Source organism: Sturnira hondurensis, unplaced genomic scaffold, assembly GCF_014824575.4.
Source record: "Sturnira hondurensis isolate 20B ecotype Veracruz unplaced genomic scaffold, ASM1482457v3 Scaffold0007797, whole genome shotgun sequence".
Classification (NCBI taxonomy): Eukaryota; Metazoa; Chordata; class Mammalia; order Chiroptera; family Phyllostomidae; genus Sturnira; species Sturnira hondurensis.
In genome coordinates, this window is record NW_028080428.1 from 2,186,395 (window position 1) to 2,205,077 (window position 18,683).

Consider the following 18,683-nt stretch of genomic DNA (forward strand, 5'->3'; position numbering starts at 1 on the left):
CATGCTAGCAGCTGCCAACTAGTTTCTCTCCTTCCTACAGGCTTCACGGGTCCCTCCCTCCCTACCCCATCCTGCTGCCCTCCAGATGGGCGGTGGTAGAAGTGGAGGGCTGGCTGGAAAAGAGGCTATCTGTGCGCCAGAGGGATGGAGACAAGGATCCACCCTGAGGGACAGGTCCGGCAGGAAAGCCCGGTCCCAGGTACCCTGGACCTTGACTCCACAGTTGACTCACAGGCGGCGGTCCCAAACCACTTCCCTCTAGGTGCCTCAGTTTCTCCTTCTATAAAATGGGAGTGATGACTCCCGCCCGAGAGGCTGCGGGGTGGGGCGTCCTGGCTAATTAAGCCTAAGATGAAAGAGGCCAGGATGAGAGCCCTGGGAGGGAGCCTGTCTGGTTTCCCTGTCTGAGGCCCAGAGGGTGCTGATAACTGCACATCCCAGCCCTCACCACTCATGGGGAGGGAGGACTGATTATTAAACCCCTTTTACATCTGAGGAGACAGGCTTCAAAGGGTCAGGAAACCCGATGCTGGCTCTGGCCCCCACTTAGCCTCTGACAGCCACCAGCCTTTCGGAGCCTTGGCTCCTTGGGGCCCAGGGTCTGAGGGGGGCACACCCACATGTGGTGCCCAGTGCTATGGTGGGTGCACCCACATGGGCTCACAGGCTCACGGCAGCCCCGAGGTGCCCAAGAATGGGTACCATTCACAGATGGGGAAATAAAGGCCCAGAGAGGTGCAGTCACTAGCCCCAAATCACAGAGCTCCTAAGAAGTGGAACCAGGACTTCGGCAAACAGCCCCTCACTGACCCAGACTTGGGCCTCCTCCCACACCAGCTGCCCTCACCCCTCCTGGGTGTCCAGACCCTGCCCTGAGCTGATGCCCTGGCACAGGCCAGGTGTAGAGTGAACTCAGGCCACCGGCACTGGGGACGTGGATGTTCCGGCCATCTGCAGTCAGCAGGCCTGCCCCTCAAAGTGACCTCCCGCTTAATGCCCACACCTCGCTGTTGGGTGTCCACCCTCCCCAATGCAGCCTAGTTCTGGGGAGAAAGTAAACACAAGGCTCTAGGGAAAGGGAAAGTAAGTTTCCTGAGGGGTCCTGAGCCCCAGGTTTGTCACCTGTAAAATGGGAGATGTGGCCCTGGCCAGGTGGCTCAGTTGGTTAGAGCGCTGTCCCGATAGGCCAAGGTTGGAGGTTCTATCTCGGGTCAGGGCACAGGCAGGAACCGAGCAATGAACGCGTGAGTAAGTGGAACAACAAATCAGTGTGGGGTCCTTTATTCTCTCTCCCCCACTTCCTCTCTTTCTAAAATCAATATATAAAAATGTAAACCAGGGGATGTAACCCATACTCACAGCACTGGGAACTGGGGACACAGGGGTGTTTTAAAAAGAACATGCCAACAGTCAAGTCCAGAGAGAAAAAGCAGAGTGTGGGCGCCAGGGGTCAGGGGAAACGGGGGTGGCTGACGGGTGTGGGGCTCCCTGGGGACTCTGTGAGGACGCTAAAACCTCTGGGCTGTCTACTGTGAGAGGGCGGCTTCGCGACACCTGGATCCCACCTAAACAAAGCCACTGACGTGACGCCTCAGAGAGGTCTCTGTCGTGCAGAACGTACACGGGGCAGGCGAACAGACAACCAACACGTTGCAGAGAAAGCGGGACTGAGGTGACTAGGGACAAGGACTTGGCCGAGGTGGTCAGGGAGGCCTCTCAGGAAAGGGGACGTTTGGCTAAAACCTGAGTGGTGGGAGGCAGTCAGCCCTCAGGGAGAGAAGCATGCTAGGCACAAGGCGTAGCAGAGGAGAGGCCTGAACCGGGGACAGGCTTTGGCCCGTTAAGGGGACAGAAGGCGGGTGGCGTGGCTGGAACCCACAGAACCAGCAGGGAGTACCCCAGCCGGTTCCAGGATCAGAGATGGAAAAGGCTTCGAGAACTGTGAGGAAGAAATAAAGTGCGGCAGGTCAGGCATGCAGCCACAGGGGTGAGTCTAACCAGGCTTTTGGCCGCCCGCAGCAGGGCCCACGCTACTCGCCCCCCCACCCCCCGCCCGCCACACGGCTCCCGAGGCTCCAACCGTTCCCAGTTCCTACCTCCCAGTTCCTGAGAGGTAGCCCATGCTACCTCTCTCCCTCTCCCACCCCGCCTTCCTGCCCATCTGCAGCCCCGCACCCCATTCCCTACTAGGCCCTAAGGGGCCTGGCCCACCCTGGCAGGGGACTGAGAGGCCCACGGGCAGGAGCTCAGCAAAAAATGAAGGGATCGGAGCCACCCATGGCACTTCAGTTTGTTAGGGACTTTGCGGCCCCCACAGCGCTGCTGTCCAGCAGGGCTGGAAAGGCCACTGTCCAGGCCGAGCAGAGGCCTCAGTGGCCAGGGGCACACTGCTGGCCTGCTTTCGGGCTGAGTCCATTTCCTAGGGCTTCCACCCTTCTGGGCGAAAACGAACCGACAGCGTCATGCTACGGCTCTGAGAAGCAGAGCTGGGACTAGGAGCTGCTGATGTGTAAACTGAGGCCTTGACAGACTAGGCGGCTTAGCCACGTCCCCAGAGACAGAGTTGGGGCACCCGAATGGCCCAGTGCTCTCACTGCCTGTCCTCCCAGCGCGTCTCGGCCTCCAGAAGCCGTCCCGCCTACAGCCACCACAACACCCCGCCCTGCGGAAGCCTTCTCTTCCCTCCATCCCACCCTGCCCTGGCTCCCCCGGGGCTGCTTGGGATGGCCGAGCACCAAAAGCAGGTACCTGCCACCACTCTTTGGGGAGCATGATCCTCACTTGCCTGCTGCGGTTCCCCCTTCCTTCAACCCCTGTCCACCATGCCAATGAGAGGCGTCCACCTAGAACACCTGGAGTCAGCACTCACAGCTCTGATGGCAGCCAGCCGGCCCAGGCCACTGTCTCCTCCTGCTCACACTGTGAGAGCAGCCTCACTTCTGGCCACCCCTGCCACCCCCGCCACACTCCATTCTCCCACGACCAGAGTCCGGGCCCTCCCACCAACTGCACCGCACCTGACGTGCCTGCCGATCCTGCCTCCCGCTCCCTGGAGTGCACGCAGCTTACTTCTGCACTGGGGCCCTCAGACCAGCCAGCAGTTCCATCCTTGGGTCAGGCTCTTCCCTGCTCTGTGCAGCCGGCTCCTGCCTCTCATTCAGATCTCAGCGCCCCACCTGCCACTACCCCATCACTAGTTAAAGCCCCGGGTCACACTAATCGTTTCCTTCGTTTTTTGTTTGCCTTGCACTACAGAATCCCCAGTGCCTAGTACACAGCTGGTGTTCGATGCACACTTATTGGCCCTGGCCAGGGAGCTCTGTTGGTTAGAGCATCGTCCCAATACGCCAGGGTTGCAGGGTCGATCCCCGGTCAGAACACAAACAAGAATCAACCAATGAATGCATCAAGAAGTGAAACAACAAATTGACCTCTCTCCCTCTCCCGCCCCCTCTCTAAAATCAATCAATAAAAATGTTTTAAAAATGCTTGGTGACTAAATTACGGAGTCAATGAATGATATCTAACTGGCACTGTGCACACAGACCAAACGAAGCAGACGGCTGGAGCTCATAGTTCAGCTCGGTGTCTACCCAAGTTCACACACATTGGTCCTAGAGCTGCCCATGAACCACAGGCCACACTCCAGCAGCCTATGGGTCAAATCTGACCCACATAAGTATTTTGTTTGACTCAATCTGTTTTTTAAAAAAAATTGAGTCAACTTTCACATACAAATCCGGATTTTCTGCCTTTCTTGGAAAACGGACAGACGTGGCCACAGTGGGTTTCTGTGCTGAATGACATGACTGTCACTGCCCCTTTAGACAGGCACATTGTCCATGGCCTCCACCGCCCTCCAGTCTCTCCCTGACAGCCACCGCCAGTTGTGTTTCCACCAAACTTGCACTTCTGTTCTCCTTATAATAAAGAACTCTGCACCCTGGGCGATCTGGCCCTGTTGGCTGGACCATTGTCCTGTTTACTGAAAGGTCTCGGCTTTGATTCCGGATCAGGGCACATGCCTAGGTTGCGGTTTCGGTCCCCAGGCTGGGGTGCATACAGGAGGCAGCCAGCTGATGTTTCTCTCACACTGATGTCTCTCTTCCTCTCTGAAAATCAATGACTGTATCCTCAGGTGAGGATTAAACAAAGAACTTTATTCTGTATCCATGCCTATCCCAAAACTTGGAACCTGAAAGTCTGAATGGGTCACATGATTTTATCAGTCAACAAATGTTATTGCTAGCCCACTATGTGCCGGGCACAGTGAGAGGTATGGAGACAGCATGGATGAACGTCCCTCCTTCCCTCCTACGGGCCTCATTCCAGACACTGTGTAACTCTCTTCCCACAAGTGGAGACTTTGAGTTGCTCCCCCTCACTGCCCCTGGACACAAGAGGCAGCCCTGTGTCCACAGTCATCCCTGAAGACTGCAGTAGAGTTTTCACTAAGCACCTAGCCCTGCCCCCCGCCCAGGATCAGGTACAACCAAGGAGTTCAGTAAGTATTTATTGAGTGAATGAAATAAATACACCACCCCCCCATAGACATACTCTGCTAGCCAATCTTTCTTCAGGATTTATTCATAAGATAAGCACACAGTAGATGCTCACTTAATGTCAGTTGAATGAAACAGGGCTAGCTAAGAGCAGAAGGTTGACAGGCAGGCAAGGGCTGCCTGAAGGCAGAGCCCTGGGAGAGGGAGGTAAATACGACACTCCTCTGCCCGAGTCCGCATTCCCCTCACAGGGACCCTAGGAGGCTGGTGACAGGATTCTCTGGTGACAGAAAATGGGATTGAAAGGAAAGCCCCTGGCTAAACATACAGGTTCCAGGAAGGAGTGGAAGAGGAAGAGGAGGTTCGTTTGCTCCGAAGGTCCACAGTCCCCACCCAGCCCAATGATCCACAGAAGTCCTGTGGCGGGGAGCAAAGGGCCTCTGGAAGCCTCCCCACCCCTTGAGAACCTATCCTCTTTGACCAGATGCCTTACAGTCCTCTCTTCATAGGCTACCCCTCTTTTCACTCATGACTTTTGAACTGAGTGAATTCATTTTTCAGACTCATTTCCTCCTAGTCTGTTCCAGCAAACATTTCATATGTGAGGAAAGGGTGTGTGTGGTCGGGGCTCTGCAATGTTTATTTTCCATGGGGTAGGAAGAGAGCTACAAAGAGCAAGGGGTCCCATCTCTGCCCTTACTATGTCATTTGGTAAGAGAAGCTCTGCTGAGGCCAGAGTATCACAGTGACAAGCCTCTTGGAAGCCACCAGGGCGTGGCAGGTTGGGAGGAGGGTGGGTCTTTCCAGCGGGGACTGGGGACTGGGCAAAACCTGATAAATGGCTGCAGGGCGGGGGTGGGGGTGGGGGGTCTCAGGCAGAAACTCACCCAAGGGTGTGCTATGGGGGGGAAGCTGACATGAGCTACCTTCCTGGCTGCAGACAGGCTGGGCTTGACTTCGTAAGGAGTCCGCAGCCCTTTAGCCTTTCTGCACCTGAAATCCATCCGTTTGGGACAAATATGAGGGTTTTATGCGTGTGTAAGCCCTGGGGTTCTTTCGGGATCTCAGTGGAATCCGAGCGGTTTTAAACGCCCCTTCCACCACGAAGCCTTCCACACTTCTCCGCCAGCGTTCAGCGATCTTCGCTTTCCATTGCGGCGCCTGTCCGCCCAGCGGCCAACGCACTCCTGCGGTCCGACGAGCCCTCCCGCGCGGAGCCCGCGCCCAGCAAATAGTACCTCTGGGCTGAACCACGAATCGCTCAGCCAGGCCTCCGGAATCCTGGCCACCAGGACCCAGGCAGGGTTCAACAAGTGTGGGCCGGGCCGCCCGTTCCCGCCCGACGGTTTCGTGCCTCCCCAGGCACCCGGGGCGCGCCGGGCCGGGCCGGGCTGGACCCAGTTGGGCGAGTTTCATTTCATCACCCCAGAGCGTGCGAGCGCCGGTGCAAATAACGTTGCCTCCTCCCCTCCCCTGCTCCCTCCGAAACTCCCAAACTCCCGTTGGCGAACGCTGCGCCCCGGCGGGGAGGTGCGCGCGGGCGGCGGCCCGGCCGGTTGGGCAGCCGGGTGCTGAGTGCCCTGCACCCGCCCCCCGCCCCCGCCCAGCCACCCCGCCCGGGCCGCGAGGCCACCTCACCAGCAGCGGAATGAAAACCGGTTCGACAGGTAACAAATAGGTGGGTTGTCACCGTTATTTCCCAACGCATGCGCTGTAGTTCCCCAGGCCACTCCAAACTAATTAGCTCAGATCACCCCTGCTCCCCGCCCCAGCCACCAACACACACCGCCGCGAGCCAATAAAGCGTGAACCCGTCCGTCCGGCTCGCACTTTAAGACTTCCCGAGCGGCCGCGGGGGACGCCAGTCAAGCCTAGAGACGCTTACCTGCCGCTCACCCCCTCGTCCGGTGCACCTGGCTGCAGGGAACCTCTTTCCGAGGAGTTGGATACGCGCGCGCAGAGTCCGGGGCACGGTCTCTTAGCGGAACGCCGGGGCGCTTTGGCGACTCCCTCCCCGACGCGCCCCCTCCCCTTGGCTGTCTCCAGCGCGGCTCGGGAAACGTGGGACGGCGCCGGCTCTGGTTACGGAAGCGGACGGTGCGGGGCGATCGGGGTTCAAAAATGCCTCGCGCTTTTCTGGTGAAGAAGCCGTGCGTCTCCACGTGCAAGAGGAACTGGAGCGAGCTCCCAGATGAGGAGCGCGGCGAGATCTACGTGCCAGGTGAGTCGCCGGCCCGCGGGCTCCAAGCCCTCGCTGCCCTCCAGCCTGGGGCCCCGTCGAAGCGGCGGACCTGCGGGCGCAGTGGTGGGAACCTGGCGGCCCGCGTAGTTGGAGCGCCGGATTTAATGTTTAAGCGGTCGCAGCCCCGTTAGCCCGCGGCGCGGGGGGAGGGGAGGGGAGCGAAGGGGCGGCGGAAGGAGATGCCGGGTGGGGGCTGGGGCCTCTTGGTGGGGGCGAGAGCGGTTCTCAGACCCCGCGGTGGGGCCCAGAGCGGGCCAGTCCGAGACGGGTCCGGGCGGTGCCGCCCTCCCTCCACCAGCTCGAGCCACGGCACAGGGGAGGCAACGGGGTGTGTCACCGCTCAGGGGACCCTCTACTCTCGCGTCGTAAATCCAGAGAGTCGGGACTTTTATGAGGCGGGAAGAGGGCACTGGAGCGATGCCACTTTGGGGGGCAGGGAGCGAGCTGGAGTTTCGGCCGAGATTTGTGCAGAATGTGAAGACTCAGAGTGTATAAGCCGCCTTCACTGATCTCCCCCTCTTCCCCAGCGCACTGGTGGCCAGAAGGCCGCAGTTAGGGTCGGGCCGGTGGGGTGCGTGGAGACAGTGGGGAGGGCGCTGGGCTGCACCCTACTTGCTCTGAAGACAGAGGTGGGATCATTTCTAACGCGCTTCCTCCAACCTTGCGGAGAACACAGTTGAGCTGAAAGTTGTGTTAAGGAGGCCGCCCCGCAACTAGGGGACGAGGCCTGGGGAAGCCGGTGCACGCAGTTTATTTCTGGAAAGCGCCTTGACCGTGGTGTCGGAGTTACTTTGAATAAGTAACCTGAGTTGCTTCCTCCTCCCGCGGCATCTTCCTCAGCCCGGAGAGCTCCGCTTCTCCTAGTGGCCTCCCCCGCCCCCACCAAAATCTTCCGTCTGGAGAAAGCCAGTTTCCTTCGGAACGCCCCCTCCTCAGGCGTTGGGGGTGGAGGCGGGGGGCGGGAGGGGGATGTAGGGAACACCCAGTCCAGCGCCTCCAAGGGGGGAGAGGTTGTAATTAACCAACCGACTTTGACCCTTGATCCGCTGGCTCCCTGGCACGGGCCCAGGCCTTGTGAGAGAGTGGGGAAAAGAGGGCCGTGGTGGCCCTGGGGGGCTCCTACCTCAGTTTCTCTCCGGAACGCACCTTGGAGAGGGTGGGCGTAGTGATGAGATCCTGGAGGCCCGACTCACCGGGGTGCACAGGCCTGAGGCACTGGGGTGTTTCACAGCCCAACCTTATCTCAAGCCCTGAGACCCTTTTCTGTAGCCTCCTTAAAACAAGGGAATCTGTTCCCTGGCTGGTGTGGCTCAGTTGGTTGGAGTGTTTGCCCGTACACCTAGGGGTTTCAGGTTCAATCCTTAGTTAGGGCACCTACCTAGGTTTCCAGTCCATTCCCCCATTCAGGGGGTCACGGATCAGATGTTTTTCTCCCAAAAAGCAGTGAAAAAATGTCCTTGGGCGCAGATTAAAATTAAAAAAGTAACAAACAAGGGACTGTGACACAAGTCTCTGGTGACGCTGGCGGGTGGGTGAGGCAAACAGGGAGGTCAGTGGCCCCTCACTTGAGGTGGACTGGGGTGCAGGCCAGGCTTCTGTTCAGTTTCTTGCCGCCCTGTTCAGTTTCTTCCTCCCTGGCTAGGCAGCTGGCGCCCGCTGCCAGAGAGCCTGGTGAGGGACGTGAGCTGCTTCCTCCCTGCTGCCTCCTCCCTCACCTGTGTTTGACTTGCTGCTTAGCTGCTCCTTGGGATCTGATAAACTGAACTTGGACTGTGGTAAAGGTGAGCTGAGAGCCTCGCTGGAGGCCCAGTGTGCTGTTATTTTTAGTTTTATTCCACGTCCCAAACAGGAGCAGATCATGTGTTGGCTTTTACAAAGGACAAAGAAATTCCGTTTGCTGAAATCATTGACTTCTTTCGCCCCAGTGATTTTCTCCATCACCGTGCTGGTAGCCACAGTGGCAGTGGCAGAGGAGAGCTTCTGGGTGTCTGTGTCACCCGCTGCCGCCGTCCAGGTGAAGGGGCCCTGCAGGCCACTCTGCAGGGTGACCCCCAGACGCTGGAGGCAGGTCTGACCTGGAGGGTGCACGCAGGAATCGTGGCACACGCCCTCCTGGCTCTAGCAAGGGGTAGTCCTGCGGGGTCAAGTAAAGGGCAGAAGTTAAAGAACTTAGTTTTGCCTCAAAAATCAGGTGGCTCACTGGGGAGTTTCCCCATAGTTTTTGGAAATGAAAAATGGAATGTTCTCGGGCCACGCTCGGGTACCTCAGATGGCTGGAGGGGTGGAGGATGTTTTGCAGTGGCCTGTCCCCAGGCTGGGCCATCTATCACCAGCCAACTGTGACTCCAGGAGCCAGCTGGGCACGTTTCCTTCACCCCACTCCACAGACTGGGCACGTTGTGACTAGCTAAGCTTTGACTCCCACCGTTCCCCAGAGAGAGGCCAGGGAGGGCAGGAGGCCCGGTGGTGCTGGAGGTCCGACCCTCCTACCAGGGTCCTCTGTGACCCCAAGGCCTCAGAGAGCTCCTGGATGGAGTTTCCTTTACTGACCCCCGCGCTGGGCCCTGCCCAGCTGGCTCCAGGGCCCAGTCTGACCCGAACTCCAGCCTCGCCCTGAGGTTCAGTTGGAGAGGTCCCCCCACCCCAGGACAGAACCTTTTTCCTGGGCCTCACTGTCCTCCCAAAGCCAGGGGAAAGCCCCAAAGTGGCTGGAGGGCGACGGGGCGGGAGGGGGGTGGGGGGGGCGGGTCGGGGATGGCTCCACTCAGGCTGGGAGCTGAGAAAGGGCTTTGCAGTTAAGGTTAAAATGCTAACCTGTTTAGGCTCTTCGCTCCCCCTCCCCGCTCCCTGGTCGCCCAGCGGTTCTCCTTTGTTATGTCAATATTGACTGTGGAGTGCTGGGAGTAATGCAGGTTTCTTGAGGATGAACCGGGCCACCTGTACCCAGGGGCTAAATTCCATTCCTGGGACTGAAGGGGAAGCTCCGAGCAGGTCCTCCAAGCCCCTTGCACGCAGTGTGCAGTCTCTCAAGGCCTGAAAGGCTCCTGGAGGCCCTCGGATCCTGGAAGCTGGAATGACGCTCTCCTTGCCAGGTGCATCCCGGGGCCTCTTCCAGACCCCAGCCACCAGCCCGGCTGCTTCAAGGCCTCTGCTGGCTGTTCTGCCAGTTCATCAGCACATGCGCCCCAGCACTCCACCTCCATCCCCACACCCCGGCGACCACCGGGGTAGAGACTGGCGACTCCTCAGCCTGGCCCTGGTGGGGCAGTGTGGGGACCTCAGCCATGCACTTTCCAGGCCAAGTCAGAAAGGCATCTCAGGTCCCAGAATACACGTGGGGGGAGGGGGCAGGAAAAGACCAGCCTTCTGGTGGTGATGATTCCTGTAGTTCCTGGGACGTATTGGCACTGAAGGAGACGTAGGCCATGCTCTCCAGGAAGCGAAGCTGGGAGGGTAGAAAGCCAGACAGTGGATGGGGACAGGAGACCAACTTGGGCCTGGGAAGTGGGCTACGTGGGACTCCTACCTGTCCCATAGGTGCCAGGGCCCAAGCTGCCAAGCTGTCTGTCCTAACTTGGGTGGCCCAAGGCCGACTCCTGCCAGACCATTTGTCCCAGAAAGAGAGCTGGCGAGGGCAAGCCCTCTGGGCACAGGGAGGATGGAGCCAAGTGTGGGCTTTGTTGCTGTCAGGGTCCCTTCTGAACACCGGTCACCTCCAGCAAGTCTCGTAGGGAGTCCCACAGGGACGCCTGCTCCGTGCTGGACAGGTGGGTGGGAAGCAGGCAGAGGGAGCACAGGCCCTGCTGGCTGGGGCCGTGTGAGGGCCGTGGGGCACCGTTTCAACCTCATTATGGACTCGGCATAGGAAGTGGTTGGGAGCGAGGCAAAGGTAATGCCTGAGAGAAAAACTTGGCATTCTCAGAATGGAAATGCCAGGCCGGAGACAGACCCATTGTGTTTCCAGGGCTGCAGCCTCGGCAGTTGGCTGGCACCGGCTTCCTTTTGGGCATTGCCGCTGACCTGGTGGGGCTGAAGGAGACTGGTACAGGCCCCCTGCCCGTGCTGATAAGGGTGTCGGGCTGCCTATTGCCAACCGGGCTGTGCTCTCCCAGCACCAGCTCCGCACCAACCCTGTGGTCAGATCAGGCTTCCTCGCATCTACTTCACTTGCCGTCTCTCTCTTTCGAGAGAGAGAGAGCTGGGGACCAGCCCTGGTGCCCAGCGCCCGCCTGAGGTCTTAGATGGAGCAGGGCTGATACTCTGTCCAGCTTTTGGGCCAGTAGCTTTCAATCCAAAAGAGACGGGACTTGCTGAGGGTGAGGGAAGGGAAGGCCATTGGGTGGGAAACAGCTCAAGGTTGTGCAGACGGAGACAAGTTGGGCCACTAGAAGGGGAACCTGCAAACCCCCCAGGGAGCGAGGAGAGGGCCGGGCCGGTTTGGCCTTGCCACACTTCACAGCTGTGGGCGGGCAATGAGTAGCCACAGCGGCCACCGCCTTGCCGGAAACATCTAATTAGGGGACGGAGCCGCACAAGCAGGGCCCAACCAGTTCTGTTTCCTGCCGCCTGCCACTCAGTGATACCCGGTGACAGGAGCGGCACGCGGATGAGCACTCCCTGTGCGTGCAGCATCAGGGACGCGCTCGTGGGGGTGGCGGGAAGACAGGTTTGGCTGGTGGCTGGGATGAGGCAAACAGCCCCACCCTGGCAGCCGGGCTGCCCACTCTAGGGGCAGAGGGGCACAGAGGCCAGGCCGGGCGGGCTCACAGCGTCCCCAGTCCCTCAACACCTCCATTTCCAGGTTATGGTGAAATGAAAGAGGCAGGCTCACGGTCTCCTCCCGATTGGCTTGGATCTTTGGAACCCGAACATGAACCCCCTCCCCACCATCCGCTGGAGCAAGGGAACCAGAGTGGCCCGGCCCAACTCTCCGGAGCCTCGCTCACACCCTCTGATGCTGAAAGACAGAAGAGGGTGGACATTTCTGTTTGTCTCTACCTGGATTAAGACAAACCGCCCCCTCCTATGTGTGCAGACCGCCATCACTGCAGCAAGAGGGACCCCTGAGAGCTCGGACTGGCTTCCAGCCACCGGGGGCTTGGGGAGGCGCCATGCCAGCTCAGAGGCCAGGCCAGGGCCAGGCACCAGTGAATCAACTCCCAGAATGAGGTGGCTCGTTAAAGTCCCCCGGACAGACGGACGCCAGTGCCTGCAGAACGGGTTCTGGGCGGCAGGCTGGTGCATTCTTCCCCTGTCAGACCTTTGTTGTGTTTTGAGGGGGCGAGAGCCAGGGCCTCTCCCGAAACTGCGTGGCTTTGGAGCTCTCCTTTCACCCGCTGTCAGTACGTTCCTCTGCCTTCCCTCCCGTCTCGTTCTGCCCCCAGTGGGCCTCACCGCAGTGTCCCCGGAGAGGAGGTGCGGGCGGCGGCCCACCTCCCTGGAGCCCTGTCTGCTCCGCTCTGGCTCGCCAGCGGTGGGCAGCTGGGTGCTGAGGACCTGACACCCTAATTTGACCTCCTCAGTCCCTCTCCCTGAAGCTCGTTCGTTCTTTCTTTCTTGGCCTCTCTTGATTTTTCCTTCTGAGGCTTGGAAAATGTTCCCCACGTATGGATTTCAAGTACAGAGCTGAACTCTTTGGGAGGAAAAATCTTGACTAAACTGAATCACTAGATTGTCTGCCCCAGCTGTCAGTTCGAGACTTGTTTCCTCTGTGTCACTCAGAACTCTTCCTCCTCCTCCCTCGTCAGGACTAGGGCCAGGCCTCCCCGGCCCCGTTCAGTGTGAGGTGTCTGTCGCAGGGAGTGGCTGTGTCAAAGGCTGCCAGGTATCGGTGCTGTGGAGGGCGGGAGCCCAGCCCTCACGGTGCCACACAGCGGTCCCTGCTGTGGGGGCGGGTTGCGTAACAGCTGGGCAGGCCGCCCAGGAGACTGTTACGCAGCATCCACCTGCTGCTCCCTGACCTCCTCCCTGCTCCACCCCACCTGGCCTGTTTGCCTGCCAAGCTGGGCCAGCGGGAGCAGGGAGCCTGGAGCCTGGAGCCCTAGTGGGCCACAGTGGCAGGGACTGGCCCATCCGGAGAAGGAAGGGGCCAGGAGCACCCTCCCCCAAGGCCAGCAGTTAAATCTGCCTGGAGGAGAGACCCGGAGTGGCCCAGGCCACCAGGAACCCATCTTGGGTGGGGACGAGTCCCTGGGTGCAGGGCCTCCTCTGTGCCCTTTGTCCAGGCAGGAGCCTGGATGAGGCCTGGAATCCAGAGGGACTGGCCCAGGTGGGGTAGGCAGACGACTCTGGAGGGATAATTGGTAGGGCAGGTTTGGTCCTCCCAGTTCCGCTAAGACACAAATTACTCAGCGGGCAGGCCTGTGGGTCGTGGCGCTTGGCTGGCGTCACCTGTAATTACCCTGATGGGGCAGCAGGGAGGTGCGGCCTGTAGTTGGGCTGAGGGGAGCCCTGCTCAGCTGCATGCCTGTGGGGGGTGGGATGGAGGCTCCAGGTTCCAGCCAGCTCATTGCCAGGGAGCCTTCCTGAAATACCACGGGAATCCTCGTTTTCTCCACCAAGCCCCTTACCCGGCTCTCCTTCTCTCTACAGTCAGCCTGGGCTTCTGTTCAGCACAGCCCTACCCGGAACCGGAGCCCTCGGTGGCTGAGCCCCCTTCTTGTCCCCTGGCTTTGGACATGAGCCTCCGGGACTCCAGCTATAGCATGGCTTCTGGACCCTGTGTGGTGGCCCAGCTGCCCTCTGAAGACATGGGCCGCTTGACAGACACCCAGAGCAGAGACCATGGCTTCTTGCGCACCAAGATGAAGGTACTGACCTCACACTGTCTGGAGGAGGGAGCTGTGCTGGCGGCCCTGTGTGCAGCCTGGAGGGTGGCACACATGAAACTAGGTAGACACTGGCCCTGGACCTGGGTCCAGGCTTCTGCAGAGAAAATGAACCTCGCTGGGGCCCAGAAAGGGGTCGGAAAGGAAGAAAAGTGGGTCCAGAGTGGGAATGGCTGGCGTGCGCTGGGAAGAAGCAGTGGGGTTCCAAACACATTTAACCCTTTGGAATCCATTCTGGGACTTAAGGAGAGCCACCTCTCCACACCGAAGTCCTAGCAAAATCAGGGGGATAGGAGGTCAGCTTAGCAGCTTCTCCTGGCCCCCTGTCTGGGCTGCAGTGCAAGTGAGGTCTGGAGTCCGCTGGGTGGCTGACTGCCCGCCTTGCCCAGGTGTGCCGCCTGCGGCAGCACCCGAGGCCTCGCATCTAGGGCAGGCCTGGTGGGTGCTCCGCTGTGCTCAGCAGTGGAAGCAGGAAGTTGTGCACCAGGCAACGGAAATGCCCCTGCTTTCGAGGAGCGTGCACAAACGGCAGGGTTGTCCCTGGCTGGACCTGCCTCTGGAGAGCTCCGGGATGGGAAGCACTTGCCAGAACTGATCTAGTTGAAGGGTTCGCAAAGCACTGTCCCGTGTGCCAGAAGACTGGGAGAAACTGGCAGGGGTGCTGTTCCTGCCTCTGTCACCTGCAGGGGCCAAACGTGTGTTGTAACTCAAGGGGAACCACCGAGACCTGTGCCGGGCTGGCCGGAGAGCCAGCACAGTGCTCCTGGTCCCCTGCACAGTCCCCCTCCCAGCCTTGGGCCCCAGTGGGTAGGGAGGGCGAGCAGAGAGCCCAGAGGCCGCGGGAGAGCCGGTGTTCTGGAGTGAGTCCTGGTCTCGACTAGCTGGCAACAGTGGGCACATAGCCAGGGCCCGAGCAGTGCAGGAGGAGGGGGAGTGGTGTGGCCAGGCGCACTCGGTGCCCAGGGGCCCAGGAGGCATTGCCAGCAACGGGCATCCCACAGAGTATAAGCAACCTCAACACTAATGGAGGTGGAGCGCTGCGACCGCATCTCCACTGCTAGATAGGTTTGAGGTTTTCTGTAATTGCAAAAAAGAAAAAGAAAAATGTTTATAAGCAAGAGAGTTATTAGAATAGCAAAGGGACTCAAACCACACCACATCAGGCCCGGCTCAAGTAAAATCGGGCGCGGGGGCGCCTGCAGGCTCACAGTGGCAGCCTCCGCCCGGGAAGGCTGCCCAGCAGACCCTATCACGGACGTTTTCTCCGTCCTAAGGCACAGAATGAGGAACTACAGGGAAGGGTGTGGGCTCGGCGGAGGGAGAACTTTCTAGCAGGTACAGCTGCTGAGGACAGATTGGGCTGTTTATGTGGGGAGTCGGCCGCTCATCTCCAGAGAAGGTGGGCTGGGAGGCAGCCTTGAAGGGGGACTCGGGAACCGCACAGGAGGCGACACGACCCGAAGGTTCCTCCAGCCCAGTCTCCGCTCATCCCTGAGCCACGGCACAGACGCGTGGCCTCCCCGTCGGCCAGTCTGCGGTCCCAGTGCTGGGTGGCTTATAGAGACTGTCCTCGCCCACAGGTGACTCTGGGGGACAGCCCCAGTGGGGACCTCTTCACCTGCCACATCTGCCAGAAGGCCTTCACTTACCAGCGCATGCTGAACCGCCACATGAAGTGTCACAACGATGTCAAGAGGCACCTCTGCACCTACTGTGGGAAGGGTTTCAATGACACCTTTGACCTGAAGAGACACGTCCGCACCCACACTGGTGAGTGGAGCCCCAAGGCTGGGTGCCTGCCGGAGGCCACGTGGGAACCTGCAGCAAGGCCTGCCGTCTGGGTGACGGGCGGGCTCCGGAAGGGGCGTCTGGGAGCTCAGGGCAGAAGTGCCCCTCAGCTTGGCAGTTAGGTCCTTGTCCCCACAATCAGGCAGCATGGCCTTTCTGTGTCCGGGAAGCTGCCCCCGGGCGCCTGATGCCCAGCCCTGTCCTCCTTGCAGGCGTGCGGCCCTACAAATGCAGCCTGTGTGACAAGGCCTTCACGCAGCGCTGCTCGCTGGAGTCCCATCTCAAGAAGATCCATGGCGTGCAGCAGAAGTACGCGTACAAGGAGCGGCGGGCCAAGCTGTACGTGTGTGAGGAGTGCGGCTGCACGTCCGAGAGCCAGGAGGGCCACATCCTGCACCTGAAGGAGCACCACCCCGACAGCCCCCTGCTGCGCAAGACCTCCAAGAAGGTGGCCGTGGCGCTGCAGAACACCGTCACCTCCCTGCTGCAGAGCAACCATCACCTCTGAGCGGCCCGCCCTGGCCTCGCCGCCCTGCCGCCGGGCCAGCCACCCTCCTGCAGCCCCTTGCTGGAACATGGTGACCAGGACTGGAGCCCCCGGCACACGTGCCCCCTCACGCCCTGGACTCACCTCGGCTTGTGTTTGCATTGTGTGTTACGGGCGGAGGCTGATCCGAGCCCGGGCAGATGTGTGTAAGCCTGGGGCGAGGGGCAGGCTGGGACTTCCGTCCCCGACGAGGTATGGCAGGGCGGCCCTGTGACCTTCCCCCTGGAGCACAGGGGCGGGGAGTGCTGGCCCCCCACGGACGGCAGAGACAGGATCACTGGCAAAAAGCACTCTGAACAGCCGGGGCAGCGGCCCTCCAAGGGGCTGCGGACACGGGCGTGGCTTTGATGTGTGCGAGTGTGCACAGAGGAGGGCTTGCCACATATCACCTCATTTTTAAAAATCAGTGACAAGGTGCCAAGGAAACTTTATTTCCTTTTTTTTAAGATGGCAAATGTACAGATATTAATATATTTTTGGTGCCAACAGTGACTATTTTTAAGTGAGAACGGAGCTGGCCTATCTCCCTCCCCGGAGGTCCTATTTATCCAAGGCGTTTTACACGCCCCCTAGGCCGAGGCTCTTCACCGAGTGGTGCTGCCTGCGGCGTTGGGCCCGGGTCCATCCCCTGCCGGGAGGATGCACCACCCGGCAGAGGTGCAGAGAAAGGGCAGCCTATCCCCTCTGCTTTCCCTCCCGCACCCTTCCTAGGCGAGCCTGGGTGACCGAGGGCCTCCTCACCTCCTGGTGCCAGACCTTTTGTGGAACAGCTCACCGTTCTGGAGGTCAAGGCCTTGCCCCGCTAGAGCTTGAGGGGTGAGCCAGGGGGGTGCATCTGCAAGACAGCGGCAACGCTGAGGAGAAACCCCGAGGACAACCGCCAAAGACTGGACAGAGGGTCAACCAGACACACGGGCCACCTGGCAAGGGAGGACAGTGTTAGATGGCTAATAAGTTATATTTGTAACTTTCTTTCTGACAGTTAGTAAGTTATATTTGTAGCTTCTCTTCTGTTTTTGGAATAGCAAGGCTGGGTCTCGGGCCCCTAAGGAGAGACCTGCCATCTCTGGACCTGTTGGCTCCACCTGAGGGACTTGGCTAGGCTTCCCTGGCTTGGCTGGGTTTCCCGCTAATAACAGAAAAGGGGGTTGGGCCCAAGGGGTAGCCGGGCGGGGATGGGAGCCAGCCTGCTGGTCCGCTCCCGAAGCCGAACCCCAGGCAGTGGGAGTCCGGGCCAGGGGGAGCGGCATCGCCACCGGCCCCACTGGGGGGGCACTCGCCTACTCCCTCCGAATGGAAGACTCTGGTTTTACTTTACTTTAGAGCGTGTGGGAGTTGCTGTATTCTGGAAGTGCTGTAGGCTAAAACAACATGATCTAGAAGCTTTGTTTGTTTACATGTCCGTATCCCTGTGTTTGTTGCCAACCGGAGGGTGTCACAAGGCTCTGTGTTATCTATTTTATTTTGTAACTTCTCCCCAGCTATTAAAATCAAAGAAACTTTTTCTGTCTCTGCTTTTTCTTCTTAGAGGCCTCTTTTTCCACTTGCATGAAAATTCATCAAAAACGATTGATGGATTCTACTCAAAGCCTTTACCCTTTCACAGTCGTCAGTGGCCCCAGACAAGGACCTGGCCCAGACAGATTAAGCGGCCTGCCTCTGGTCTGGGCAGTCAGTGCCTGCTGACCGACCCGGGGCTTCGGCAGGACCGCACCCCCGCACCAGCGCCAGGGCTCTCTTCACCTGCCTCACGCTCCCACATCCTGACACATGGCTGTCCACTGGGCTGCTGCCTTCCCTGGGGGTCCAGCCTGGCTCTTCTTTCCAGCAGCCTGCCAGGACCGCGAGAGGAAGAGCCACTTCCCAAATAATAGGACGCAAAGTTCATGTCACTTCCGGGTCAGGCACCTAGCTGTAGGGAGGCCCCCCCTGTGCAGCGCTTGCTCTGGGCCAGGCGCGCTCGTGTGTAATCTCATTAGCTCACTTGATCTTCCAGCCGCCCTCTGAGATGCGGGGTACCATCGCCTGGCAGAGCGAAGGGAGGCGGGTGGCCCAAAGTCTACCAGCTAACCAGCAGTGGAGTTGGACCCAAACCAGACGGGCTCGAGCCTCTGCTGAGAAGCACTGTGCACCTCGCGGAGCAGAGACCTCAAGGCGATTCAAAGTAGAGGGACGTTTAGAGCTGACCCGATCTTCCCCGTTACCTACCCAGAATGTCTCAGGGAGACCTGATTGCTCTGGGGACGCGGGAACCCAAGTCCCAGTTCAGTGTTCAGTCCCATTGCTGCCAGACAGTCGAGGAGGAGGGGTGGAGGAGGACCTTGGCGTGACGTCCTGGGAGGGAGGTGTGAGGAGGGTTGGCGCTTCGGTGCGGCGAGAACAGAACACACTGATGTGACTTCTCAGGCTCCCAGAGAGCAGCTCAGAGGGTTGGAAAGGGCCACTAAGCGTCCTTCTGTCTCTTCGAATAGCCAGGCACAGAGGACACCTCTTCATCTCTGTGAGCCCCAGTGTGAAGGGCTGACCAAATCCCACTTTTACGTATCCTGAGATGAGCAGAGCCATTGTTGGGAACCCAGATGATTGACTGCTATGTAAACTTTAGGAGGAGCTGGAGACAAGCTCCCAGGAAGCCAGAGTTGGGGGGTGGGGAGGGTCCTAGGACTCCTCTAGGCTCTGCCCTCTCCCACTTCTCAGAAAGCTCAGGGGGGGACACCACTTGGATGAGCCCCTCCCCAGCAGGCTCAGGCGGGCCCCACATTAAGGGCCTATGATGA

At 59.6% G+C, this 18,683-nt stretch overlaps 1 protein-coding gene across 1 annotated transcript; it reads left to right on the plus strand.

Moving 5' to 3' along the window:
• The first annotated feature begins 6,260 nt into the window (after positions 1–6,260).
• On the plus strand, positions 6,261–17,409 carry OVOL1 (ovo like transcriptional repressor 1). Its single transcript, XM_037053231.1, has 4 exons — positions 6,261–6,723; positions 13,336–13,553; positions 15,152–15,341; positions 15,572–17,409. The coding sequence occupies exons 1-4, from the start codon at positions 6,624–6,626 to the stop codon at positions 15,865–15,867; spliced, it is 804 nt and encodes a 267-aa protein (XP_036909126.1). The 5' UTR covers positions 6,261–6,623; the 3' UTR covers positions 15,868–17,409.
• Positions 17,410–18,683: the final 1,274 nt, after the last annotated feature.

Coding starts and splice junctions, on each gene's coding strand:
- OVOL1 (XM_037053231.1), top strand. CDS start 6,624: ATGCCTCGCGCTTTTCTGGTGAAGAAGCCGTGCGTCTCCACGTGCAAG. Junction 6,724..13,335: donor CGGCGAGATCTACGTGCCAG/GTGAGTCGCCGG, acceptor TTCTCTCTACAG/TCAGCCTGGGCTTCTGTTCA. Junction 13,554..15,151: donor TCTTGCGCACCAAGATGAAG/GTACTGACCTCA, acceptor CCTCGCCCACAG/GTGACTCTGGGGGACAGCCC.